Genomic DNA, 13,158 nt, shown 5'->3' on the forward strand with positions numbered 1-13,158 from the left:
TTGATGATTTCCCTGACTACACCAGGGGCAGTTTGCATTTCTTTTTTGTGCCACCAGCATATGACACAAACAGTCGGATAGCAACATTTATTCTATTGTTCTGCCATGAGTTAGGTGCCCTTCAGCATGACCAAACTGTGAGTTTTTTCAGGAGCAAAATCCATCCATCTTATTTAACTTCATCCTCTGTTCAGTGGCCAACACATAACTGAATGCTCCTAAATGTTGGTTGAACACACCATACTCAATTCAGTTCAAGTTCTATGCAGCCCACCGATTAAGTACAGAAACTGGTATTTGGGGTTTATGTTAAGGACGTGATATTTACATTCAAAGGGAAATGAGTCAACACCCGCAATACTTACGACAACTTTAACATGTTTGGATAAATCTCTAGAGCTTCTCTGTAGGAAATCAGAAAAAGCTGCCTATACCACAAAGAAAGAAAGAAAAAAAAAATGCTTTATTACACAGTTATGCCAAAGCCCTGATTCTGTGTGATAGATAGATCCTAGGAATTCTGAGTTATGCAAAAATACAAAATATAAAGCAAATTCTCTAGAGTAAAGTAGTGCAGAGGCTGTCAAGTTGAAATCTATCTCTTTGTTTTCAAAATGTAACTTATAATAAAATTTCAGACAGCAGTAGGAGAGAGAAAATGTAGGTAATTTCAAGGGTCAGTTTGATCTGACGGCCTTTCCTGACCTTCCTGTTCATCCAGCAGATGCTGATAAAATCTTTAACTCGCCACTGAAACTGTCTTGTTTCACCTCTTTTTTACTTTAATCCCCTCTATCCAGTGGTATAAACTTAAGCACACTGTAAAAATCAATATTTTGGAGTCCCTCTTTTTTTTTTTTTCTTTCTAGCCATTCACATCCAGGGATGTCCCTGAGAAGAAGTGAAAAGAAGAGTGCCCCTTTATCTCATATATGCTTCCATGAAAAAACTCTCCATGGTCTCTTCATTTTGCATCCAAATGTCAATGCACAGGATACATACCTTTATGAAAACTACATTCTTACCCAAGACTCGCCATACATCTTTCAGCCTACCTAATTTTCCAGTTCTCTAGCTTGACTTTGATGTTTGTTTTTCACACCACTTCTTGAATATCATTCCCATTCAGCATAAGGGCTTTAGAGTTCAAAGATAATGAACTCTCTGCCAACCAACTTAAGAAATATACCTTTACTTTTATCCTTCAACCAACACATTAAGTATTAACCATATATAAGCATAGGGCTTCCTGGGTGGTGCAGTGGTAGAAAATTTGCCTGCAGTGCAGGAGATCTGGGTTCGATCCCTGGGTTGGGAAGATCCCCTGGAGAAGGAAATGGCAACCTATTTCAGTATTCTTGCCTGGAGAATCCCATGGACACAGGAGCCTGGCAGGCTACAGTCCATGGGGTGGGAAAGAGTTGGACATATCTGAGCACACACATAGACACACATGTAAGCATCTGTGATGTGTATGTAATTATTAGCATAGTATATTAGCATCTTCATTACCATCAGTAAATTAGTATAAATCACATGTAATCATTGAAAAATGGAATGTATACTTACCCCTGCATAGAACATTTTATTTCGAAAACGACTGTTGAATTTCTCTGGATTTGCTTCTGTGAAAGGGAAAAGGTGGTTTTGTTACAGACTTCATTAGAAGTAGTGAGTTAGATTAGCTCCTCCACATTCTCTCTGTCCCTCCCCACCCCAAGGAACCAACAGCTTCATTACCGTGCTTCCCTCAGTTACAGGCAGTTGGCACAATAGCCCAGGGATATAAAATGTAGCCCCAAACTGTCATCAGTGGCAGTATCAACTGAGACATGCAAATTATTAGGCTCCAGCCTACTCCTATGGAATTAGAGTGTCTGGGGGCTGGGGTCTAGGAATCTGGTTTAACGAGTTCTCCAGGTGATTTCCATGCACATTAAAGGCTGAGACACTCTAGACTCTCTTCAAAATAGAGGAGTGGTTGGAATACAGGGCAGCAGTGACAGAAGAAAGAGGGAAGGGAGAAGGGAGAGGGTCTACTGTCTGCTTTGAACTCCATGGAGCACAGCTTCCATAAACTATGTATGCAGCTCAAATTTAATATAGGGAATTTGGATAAAAATCAATGAAGAATCTGCTGTCACATTTTGCAAAAACTCCTAACTACCATCTACACTCTTGTGACAGGCCTCGAAAAACCATTTGATTTAGTGAAGATATGTAAATATTATATTGTGTGTGTGTGTGTGTGTGTGTGTGTGTGTATCTATGCAGCTTCCAGATGGCTCAGTGGTAAAGAATCTTCTTGCCAATGCAGGAGATGCAGTTTGACCCCGAGGTTGGGAAGATCCCCTGGAGAAGGAAATGACAACCCACTCCAGCATTCCTGCCTGGGAATCCCTCCTTGCAGAGGAGCCTGGGAGGCTATAGTCCATGCGGTTACAGAGTCAGACACACGTGAGCACACACATATAGGCAGATACAGACATATACAGATGACCTGCAGAATGGACTCAGGGCAAAAGACAGCAAAGGCTCTGACTGAGAAGGGTTTAATTTTGTGTCTGTTCCTGGATGTTGTATAGATTGAAGACCATAAATAGATTAAACAAGAATCTTCATCAGAGAATGTTCACATGAATTCAAGGGATGATAAAATCCCCAAATGAAATACTATTTCCTTACACTCTGATAAAATTCCAAGACATTCCAAAGGAACCCACTGTCAACGTTCGTCTTTTGCTATTTTGTTCATTATCCTTTTTTTAGGAATAGATCTTTCTCCAAGTCATTTCTCATCAGACAGCTGGCTGACTGGCCGAAAGTGTCCAAATCCCAACCCTGTATTTGAATGGTAAGCATGACACCAAATGGCAAAGTTCACAGAAACCAAAATTTTACCTACAATAGTCTACCTCCTGGCCCCTATAATTCACATCCTTCACTTGTGAAAAACTCATTCACTTCCTCCCAGGTCCCAAAAGGTCTCATTCCCATTACAGCATCAACTCAAAATCCAAAGACCTCATCTAAATCTCATTAGTTCAAACTTGCCAAATCTCATCATCTAAATCATCTAAATGATTTGGCTCTGAATGTAATCCATTTATAATGATAATGAAACCCTGGGTATAACCCATTCCATTATTTTAACATATTAATCCCATCTTTGTGTACAGCACAATAACATATGTGCCGTTAAAATGGAATCCAAAACTCTACTTTTTTCTGTAATTGGTCTTGCCTATTAGGGAGATATTAGCAAATATAAGTTGAACGCTATGTTTATAAAAGCCAATAAGCAATTTGAACGCCATATAACTCATGTGTGCATGCTAAGTTGTTTCAGCCGTGCCCAACTCTTTGTGACCCCATGGACTGTAGCCCACCAGGCTCCTCTGTCCATGGGATTCTCCAGGTAAGAATACTGGAGTGGATTGCCATGCCCTCCTCCAGGGACTCTCCCTAACCCAGAGATTAAACCCATGTCTCTTACCTCTCCTGCATGGCCAGGCAGGTTCTTTATCACTAACGCCACCTAAGAAGCCCATACAACTCATACGTCTTCCAAACTATCTGCACTGGATATTAACCCAATCTTAAGACATCGGTTATGTATGCATTAATGACTTCAAAATCTATGCCTACAGTGACAGGGTCACCTTCAATTAAAATTCTATGTGTTGTAAAAATCTTTTCTTTCAGTCACTGCACCTTAAGGACAAATTTTTTACCAGCATTATCTTCATTTTCCTAACATCATGGCAAAAATCTTTCACTCTGTATTAACCAGTCATCTAACCCATCTTTATCACAAGCTCCTTTGTCCCTCCGTACTTTTCTTTCCTGTCTGAAATGCCCTTACCCATTTCACTTGTCTGCATCACATTCCTTCTTTATTTCCCATCATATTCCCTCCTACCCTTTCTGGAAACTTTCCCCTGATACTTTTCTTCTGTCAACGATCCCCACCGATCCCTCATATTACTCACTGCCTATACATCTTCCTCTTACTGTATACTCCCTCTCCTTTTATTTACCTTTTATATATGAGCCTATTCTCCAATTTAACATTCCATTCCTATAGCGGACATTTGAGACAGCCACTGGACTTGGCACAGGAGGATAAAAATAAGAGAGTCTTTTGCCCTTGTGTTGTTTAAAGAGGGGAAGACAGACCTGAACATGAAAATGAAAAATGTCATTTTGTATATGCCATAAAAAGATGTCTATATAAGACGACTCCATGGACTGTAGCCCGCCAGGCTCCTCTGTCCAAGGAATTTTCCAGGCAAGAATACTGGAGTGGGTTGCCATTTCCTTCTCCATATAAGATGAAGTGGGGGCAGCATGGGGGAGTGGGGTCTATACATAGAGAAAATCAAAAGTGTTCCAGAGCCAAGTACACTGGAATCTAGAATGATGAGTAGATGTCACACTGAGGTTCAAGATGGAAAAGAAGGTTACAGATACGGAAGCTTGGACAGGGTTTCTCAAAGGTCAACTGTGCCTGAGTCTTACTCCCTAGGCAAGAGCCTGGCAGTGTGTCCTTTGCAGTGATGGTGATGGTGAAATTTAGCAGTCCACTGAAAATAACACCTTTTCAAAGAAATCTGTCAGTTCACCATATGAATCATGAAACATTCATAATCCTTTGAAACATGCTGATCTGCATGCCTCTTTATATTCAGAGAAAATAGCAAATCCTAAATCAAATTTAAATACTGCCTCTTCAGGAGTCATAATTGTATTTCCTTGACCTTGTAGTGTAAGGTTCAAATCCCCTGAATAATAAGCAATTTCAATGAGGGTATGACTCGAGTGTCCAGTCTCAGACTAAAAGTTTGATGTGTTTAATATCCTTCATGTCCCCCAAAGACGACTATCTAATTCACATAGCTGGCAAAGTGAGACCTAGCTTTGCTACCTGATAACCATAATCATTGTTCAGTTCAGTTCAGTGGCTCAGTCGTGTCCAACTCTTTGTGACCCCATGAATCGCAGCACGCCAGGCCTCCCTGTCTATCACCAACTCTCGGAGTTCACTCAAACTCATGTCCATCGAGTTGGTGATGCCATCCTGCCATCTCATCCTCTGTCATCCCCTTCTCCTCCTGACCCCAATCCCTCCCAGCATCAGGGTCTTTTCCAATCAGTCAACTCTTCGGATCAGGTGGCCAAAATATTGGAGTTTCAGCTAATAGTGGACTAGAGTATTTTCAATGTACTTCCTCAAGTACTGTCATAATGCAATAGTGTAAAGTACTGGGCAAGATTCCAACTGAAAACTGAATGACCAGTCCTATCAAATCTCTGAATTTTGTTCCAAACGATTACATGTTCTGTTACACAACAGCTCAGCCAGATATGGCTTAGCCACTTTGAGAAGAATAAAACAGCATCTATTTTCCTATCAAATAAAGTATACCTTCTTCTTTTAAAAATCACTTTTTAAAATTTATTTTTTGGCTGCACCACGCGGCATGTTGGATCTGACTTCCTTGATCAGGGATCAAACCCACATCCTCTGCATTGGAAGCATGGAGTCTTAACCACTGGCCCAGCAGGGAAGTCCAATATACTTTCTTTCGGATCAAATTATTCAAATGTTTGCATTATTTACATACAAAGTCAATCAAAATGTTCAGCCTTTCTTTACTCCTTATTTGCTTTTCTACTGGTAATTCTAAAAGCATTTAAACAGAAAATGCCAATAATAAACTGTCTCAAAATGAATGTCATTTTAATTGTCCCTTCTAAAAGAAATACAATACAGATACTAATAAAAGTCTGCAACTGTCCCATGTCAATTTGATGGGCTATTTCATATCTACGCCAAAAACTTTCTGCAATTGAATTTTTTAGGATTCTGCTTTAGTGAGATTTGTATTTATTACCCAGTCTATGTAAATGGATTGGCATAATTCCCAATTTATTGTATGTTTTGACTAATATCTAGTAGGTTATTCTATGCAAGGTTATGTTTTTTGGAATGGCTCTCATGAGGCTTTGAATCATTCTGCAAGTATTGGATGCAAATGATACAAGCTTTGTCATGAAGTCACAGTCCCTGAGCAGCTGCATTAGAGAATAGTTTGGAGTCTCAACTGTGGTTTGCATGGCTTCCAGCCACTATCTATCAACAAAAATAAGTACATATGACCCTAATGAAAATGAAGCCTCACTTTCTTCCTCCTCCTCCTGCACTGGAGCTTGAGATTTCTTGACTATCCAGGTAAAATCATGGGGAAAACCCCAATAAACAGAAAACGGAAAAAAAAAATTAGCCTGATGGGCTGCCCTGGTGATTCATTGGTAAAGAATCTACCTGCCAATGCAGGAGACACTGGTTCGATTCCTGATCTGGGAAGATCCCACATGTCACAGAGCAACTAAGCCCGTGTACCACAACTATTGACCTTGTCCCCTAGAGCCCAGGAACTGTAACTACTGAGCCCAAGTGCCACAGCTATTGCAGTCCACATACCCTAGAGCCCATGCTAGGCAACAAGAGAAGCCACCCCAACGAGAAGCCCCTCACCCCGCAACTAGACAGTAGCCCTGGCTCACCACAACCAGAGAAAAGCCTGCGGAGTAACGGAGGTCCAGTATCACCAAAAATAAATTACATTAAAAACACAGCTTGAGTAATTATACCTTTCATCATTAATAATGATTTCTTTTTTACTTAATGCAAAAAAGATAGACTAACAGATACTAAAAAGTCCACACCTCTGGTATAGACACATCAGCCATCTGTTTCAATCGGTTTTAGCATTTCGTGTATATTGTGTACCGCCATCTCTAGATCCTCTCCATGAATATGCTATTCATTACTCTCAGTCAGCATCAATCCTCCCTTACCAGCTCTTTAGTCACTGCTTTCCCTCTTTTTTTTAATCACTTCTTGGTCACTCACTGACTTTAGTTTCTAGTCAGACCTAAAGATTAGCAGTCCTGAGTCCTGGAGCACACATCTGGTCCTGACCTTTACTGTCTTTGAGACCCTAAACAACGAGGTCTCAGGGTAACATCTGTCCCAAGTTCCTATCTTACTGAGCTCCCACGGTCACCATGAAGTTCATATGGAGAGACAGCAGTAGAGCACACTGTGGATGCTTAAGTGATATGCAAACAAAAGGGAACATGCAGAACACCTGCTGGAAACTTCCTCCCTGGGAGATGGAAATGGGACGTTGTCCTCACCTCTGGATTCATGGAACTCCAATGTGACGTGCGCATCGAATCCAAGGCTGAAGTAGTTATTGAAAACATTCAGAGGAAGCTGCAATGACGAACAAAGGCAGAGGTGAAGTTGAAACCCAGACACCGGTCTGTGGGGCAAGTCCCTGGGAGAAAGACCAGTCACAACCCAATGTAGGGGTGTCTACATAGAAGGAACAGGGATTTTTGAATTAATTCTTTAGGGAAAGCTCAACTCATAGGATACTCCCAAGAATTTTAAATAGTTTAGGAAACAGAAACAAGAGACACAACACAAATTGTTAAATGAGAACCATTCTCATGGATATTATAACACAAGAATCTTAAGGGCTGAAGGATGCACATTTGTAAGAGTTACAAGGGATGATTCACTAAACAAACTCCGCAAATAAATTTAATTGTAAGGATCACATCTAACGTTCTTAATCAGTGGATGCACATTTTTTGAAGAATTTATGTTCAGCAAATTAATATTGCAACTGAAAATAAATACCATTTAATTTGTTTACCCTTATTTTCTAAAAATCTATATATTTTCGACAAAAGTCATGTAAGCAATAAGCCAGTGGGAGCCATTTAATTATTCTCAACCGAGAGAAAAAACTAAAAGCTAATTAAGAGGGTAGCACTGACATACACACACTGTCATGTGCAAAAGAGACAGCTAGTGGGAAGCTGCTGCATAGCACGGGGAGCTCAGCTCGGTGCTCTGTGACGGCCTAGGCGGGGGATGGGATGGGAGGGAGGTTCAAGAGGGAGGGGACACATGTGTACTTATGGCTGATTCACACTGTTGTACAGCAGAAACCAACACAGCATCGTAAAGCAACTATCCTCAAATTAGAAATAAAACATATGTGTGTGTGTTTATTAGCGTTCAGATTTTTATTTACTCTATTAACTCTTACATCTTTAATATGACCATGAAATATGCAAACACAGACACATAGAAATATACAGAAGCCTCAGCTTTCCTTGCCTTGCCAGAGTCCTCTGGGTCCCTGGTTGTTATGGCTGCAAGTTGAGTAAAAGGGAGAACAAACTACGTAGCCTGAAGTCCTGCATTAAAACACCGAAGCTGACATGATCTGAAGGCCTTTGGTTGAACGTGAGAACAATTAGGAAAGCATGTGGGAAATGCTAGAAGGCATATGGTGGTTCTTCCACTTTTTCTTCTGCAACTCAGATTGGAAGGTAAATGTTACAGTAAACAGAGGGGAAATATTATCTCAGCCTGGATGATGTTTCCAGATAATGATCAGGTTTCTCCTCCAGAGAGAAATGCACTCCTCTTCTATTAGAAATAAGTGTTTAGCCTCAAGATTTCAAAAATTACTGGGTTTCCTATGCCCCTTGATCAGTAAGATTTTTCTCTCTGACTAGAGCAATAATCTTGTCACAGTAAGAGAAAAATAAAATGAGAGGGAGAATCAGAGAGAAAGCAAGAGAGAGATTATTAATAATACAGGAACACAGAAATTGAAATAAAGGATGAACCCATCCACGGAAGGCTGACTCAGAGCATGTACTGATTCAGAGGTCAGCTCAGCCCTTAGAAGTGGTTACAAGTGACTGGAGAACAGGGAGAGAAACTAAACACACAGAACAATGCCAAAACATGTCTCACTCTCCTGGCTTCACATTTGAGAATGTCCAGTTCCTGCACTTAAACGAAAATACAAGTCCTTAGGAACGACAGCAAGGGTTGGTGATCCTGCCAAAAGCACAGATATGTCCATTTCTACCATTTATGTTCTTTTGGCTACAATTCTAACCCATGGCTCAGCAGCCGCTGATAACGTAGGAGAACATCTGGTCGCCATCCTCTAAATAACATCACAATTTAATCTGTTTTAAGAGTTCTTATTCACATTTTCCAGGAAAAATTGCCCCAATTTCCTACACATCTCCTTACAAATCCACTTTTGAAACCCTTTAATTATCTGGATTAATGTCCCCAGGCTGCATCAAGAAGTCTTTCCATTTCTTAAGCTGTTGGGAAAAGAATTAAATAGAGATTGCTATTGAGGGCCTAACCATTCCAAGTTGAGTGGGGATAGGACCTTAACATTTCCATATGGTACATTTCTTTGTACTTTAGCTGTTTTACACCCAGTTTCTATAAGTCAAATACATTACAAAGAAGTATTATATCCCAAGATAATACTTGCTTAAACAACACTGTGACGTTATGAACTTAAGGTCAACTGAGCAATCATGATAACTATGAAAAACCTTAGCTTCTGGATCATAGTTTAGGTGAAAAAACTATGAAGGTAAGACAAAACATGTTTTAACCAATTTTAGTCAAATAAGTAACTTGAGCTTCTACCACGATTGGTCGGGATCTTGATGCTCATCAATGAAGGCGCATTTGTTGTTGTTTAGAAACTAAGTTGTATCTGACTCTTTTCAACCGCATGGACTACAGCCCACCATGCTCCCTTGTTCATGGGATTTCCCAGGCAAGAATACTGGAGTGGGTTGCCACTTCCTTCTCCAAGGAAAGGTGCACTGGTTTGGTCTAAAATGATACCGGATTCAAAGGCCGAAGCACCATGAAATCCTGGCTTCAATCAATGGTGTGATCCAATAGAGCAGGGATGCTACACGGATGCTGGGCCTTCACCCTACATCTACTTAATCAGAATCTCTGGGAACAGGGCCTTGCTATCTGCATTTCAGAGGACCACTGCCTGGAGATTCTTACACAATGAAAATGTGAAAACACTATCACAGAAGAAAAAGGCAAAGTAATAGAAAGCAAGTGGCTACTCAGAAACCTATCAGATTTATATGAAATTGAGGCGAGAACTTAAAACTGAATTCTCCCCTGAAGCTCCACAGTAGCATTTTTATAATTACATCCCTTGGTTTGTGAAATACAAGTTTAATCACTGAAGGAAAAACACTAAGTCAAACATTTATTTAGGTGTATCTTCACATCCCAAACAAGTGATGAAAATGGAATTTTTGCTATCAGACCAGAAATCTCAGATGGTATCTTTCTATTGAAAGACCTTGTGCCTAATGTTTCAGGCCATATGACTTTTTTTTTTTTTAATCTCCTCATGGGTTTAAGATTTTGCAAAGAATTTGAAAGATTAGAAAACTGATACATTTCTTTCTGGTGTTGAATTTGAGGACAGAGAATAGCTCCCTGCACTATGGAAGCACTTAGGAAATCTTGATCTTTAGAAGTCTATAGGGCAGAATCACTGGACAGCATTATTCTCACAGCCTTAGTAGCCATAACCTCTATAGGAGGGAATCAGACATTAACTCTCTGGCCAGGAACGTATTTCCTGTGGCTCAGGCAGAAAATACTCCAGGGTCCCCTTTCTGCAGAAGGGAAAACTCTAACCTTACACACGCCATCTTCCAGTTCTTCAGGAGGCAAGTCTGGGTTTCTTTCCACGTGGAGGTTCCAGCGATCCAGCTGTACAATCGTCCCATCTTCTACTTGGCAAAGGATCTTAGAAACAGGCTCATCAGTGTAGCCCTAAGGAATCAAAGAACGAACACACTGCTGTCTGGAACAGTGGACAGAACAGCCAAAGGTATTGACAGTTCATGCCAGGCAGAGACCTTCTGCTACAGCTCTCTCTTTATTTTGCAATTAACAAGGCTGAGAGTAAACTGTTTCCCTTGAGATATTTAGAATTTAAGGCAACAGTCACGGTTACCGTGCACGGAAATACTATGTCTAGTTGGTTTGAGCGGAAGAATGACTTCTGTTAGCACCAAGAACTAATACTCAATGGCAGTCATTTGAGAGCCATGCTGGATGGCTGTTTTTATCAGGGTGAAAACAGATTTCCCCACGTCTCCCTCTAGACAAATTTGGAGGATACACAGAACAAGTGTATGTGGCAAAGCAGGAAAATAATCAAGCGACATCTGCAAGGTGATTCCTAATATTCCGTTTCACTCACCTCTCCCTGACCTTGTCCTAAGACACCATTCCTTTCATGACCTAAGGCAAGTCTGACTGATGAAGAGCCCTGCTAGGGAGCTATCTACTTACTCCTTGAACACACATGACTGATAGCATGATTATTAAGGATGATCAAGTCATTGATTTAGAGAAGAGGAACTAATACTGATAAATACATTAGCTGCCTCATAAGAATATATTATTTATACTATGCTTACTTAAAATTAAAAAAAGACCTCTGGAAAGTTAATTCACCCAAGGCCAAATAAATATCTGCTGATGTAGTGACATAATTATCACCCATGGGTGGTTAATACACCCGAAAGCCAGATTAATACCTGCTAATATCTGAAGATAATTTTCATCGAGCCCAGCCAGGGCAATAATTTCATATGAGCAGTTAAAAAGCCAGTCAGGCAGCATATGTTAGCATATTGTGCTTTCTTATTTTCCTAATATTATAAAAAATATTAATGATGATGATAATAACAGTTTTTAAATGACTGTTGTTGTTGTTTAGCCACTAAGTCATGTCTGACCCTTTGCAACGCCGTAGACTGTAGCCCACCAGCCTCCTCTGTCTGTGGGATTTACCAGGCAAGAACCCTGGAGTTGGTTTGCTATTTCCTTTTCCAGGGGATCTTCCTGACCCAGGGATCGAACCCGCATCTCTCATCTTGCAGGAGGATTCTTTTCCACTGAGGCACCTGGGAAGCCCCTTTTAAATGGCTGGTTAGTAGCAGATAAACTACTTTCAACAAGCTTGCCTGAAGTTGACTTCAGGGTGAAAAGGAAAATTGGTTACCTGTATAGCCAAAACTCTGATGACGCTGACCAGAACACTAAATGCTCAAACATAGACATGACTCTTCCAAAGTAAGAATCAGAAATCTGAACCAGATTCATCAGGGCAGACTAGGGGTCAGGAGCAATTTGAGTCTCTGTAATTGCTTAATATGAGGACCAACCCACCCCCTGGATACCTGTGACTACTGCCTTTTGGTGGATACCTCAAAAAGACCCAGACATGCGTACTAAAACCCATTTTTAAAAATAAAACTTGCTCTTTAGCTGACTATAGATTTAAACTGAAGATAAAGCCATGGTTCATGGGGACCTTGATTCTCAACTCTAACTTGTTGCTTGAACAAGAGGAGCACATGTGCCTCCACTAGAGCATCTGTGGATTCGGGGACCCCACTGCTTGATGACGTGGGCAGCCCCTGAGAACATGCTTACCCCTCCCCAGTTGAGAGTCCGAGCCAGGTCATTCCCAGTCCCCAGAGGAAGGACCCCGACGGGAGGCTGGGGGCTCAGCTGCAGTTCATCCAGAATGGAAAGGATCCAGCCCACCTACAGACATTTGGGGGCCAGAAGAGATAGAAGAAAGATAAATAAGTTACAAAGAAGACAGCCTGAGAATAGGAGGCTTTACACGGAGCGAAACAGAAGAGGCATATTTTTCTTTAAAAATCCGGCAACCAGGAAACAGAAAGGGCACTTATCGCAAGCAGTTTCAATGCGCCAAGTCTCTTCAAAGGGAAAAAGAACCATTTTGTATACACCATTTCATATAAACAAAACTAGACCCGTTCATCATGTGTTTAACTAGTATGTGTGTGCTCTCAGTCATATTTGACTCTTCGCAACCCCATGGACTGGAGCCATGGGGGTGCAAAGAGTCAAACGCAGGCTCCTCTGCCCATGGCATTTTCCAGATAAGAATACTGGAGTGGGTTGCCATTTCCTTCTCCAAGGAATCCTCTTGACCAAGGGATTGAACCCACATCTCTTGTGTTTAACTAGAGCTCTACTTTAAAATTCAGGAGAGTTTACAATTTAGGGAGTTTGGTTTATCCCTAGGGTATTTCAGGAAATCAGACTAAATCTCAATTCTGGCTCACACTGGCTTTGTCATCTTGATTAAATATTTAACCTCAGTAAGACTCATTTATTTGATTTTCAAAATGAGGATAATAATACCTACCTCACAAGAC

General features: G+C 40.8%; 1 protein-coding gene across 7 annotated transcripts in view; it reads right to left on the reverse strand.

Moving 5' to 3' along the window:
• DGKI (diacylglycerol kinase iota) overlaps positions 1-13,158 on the reverse strand; it is a 513,862-nt gene that overhangs the window by 207,408 nt on the left and 293,296 nt on the right. For all 7 annotated transcript variants that reach the window (XR_009600539.1, XM_060415131.1, XM_027968850.3 and 4 more), the window contains exons 13-17: positions 12,401-12,514; positions 10,589-10,726; positions 7,207-7,285; positions 1,570-1,625; positions 366-428 (exon numbers count right to left, since the gene is read on the reverse strand). Coding sequence is in view for 6 of the 7 variants with exons in the window: in XM_060415131.1 (XP_060271114.1) it covers positions 366-428; positions 1,570-1,625; positions 7,207-7,285; positions 10,589-10,726; positions 12,401-12,514 (450 nt within the window). In the remaining variant the exon portion in view is untranslated. The remainder of the gene's footprint in view (positions 1-365; positions 429-1,569; positions 1,626-7,206; positions 7,286-10,588; positions 10,727-12,400; positions 12,515-13,158) is intronic.

Source organism: Ovis aries, chromosome 4, assembly GCF_016772045.2.
Source record: "Ovis aries strain OAR_USU_Benz2616 breed Rambouillet chromosome 4, ARS-UI_Ramb_v3.0, whole genome shotgun sequence".
Taxonomy (NCBI): Eukaryota; Metazoa; Chordata; class Mammalia; order Artiodactyla; family Bovidae; genus Ovis; species Ovis aries.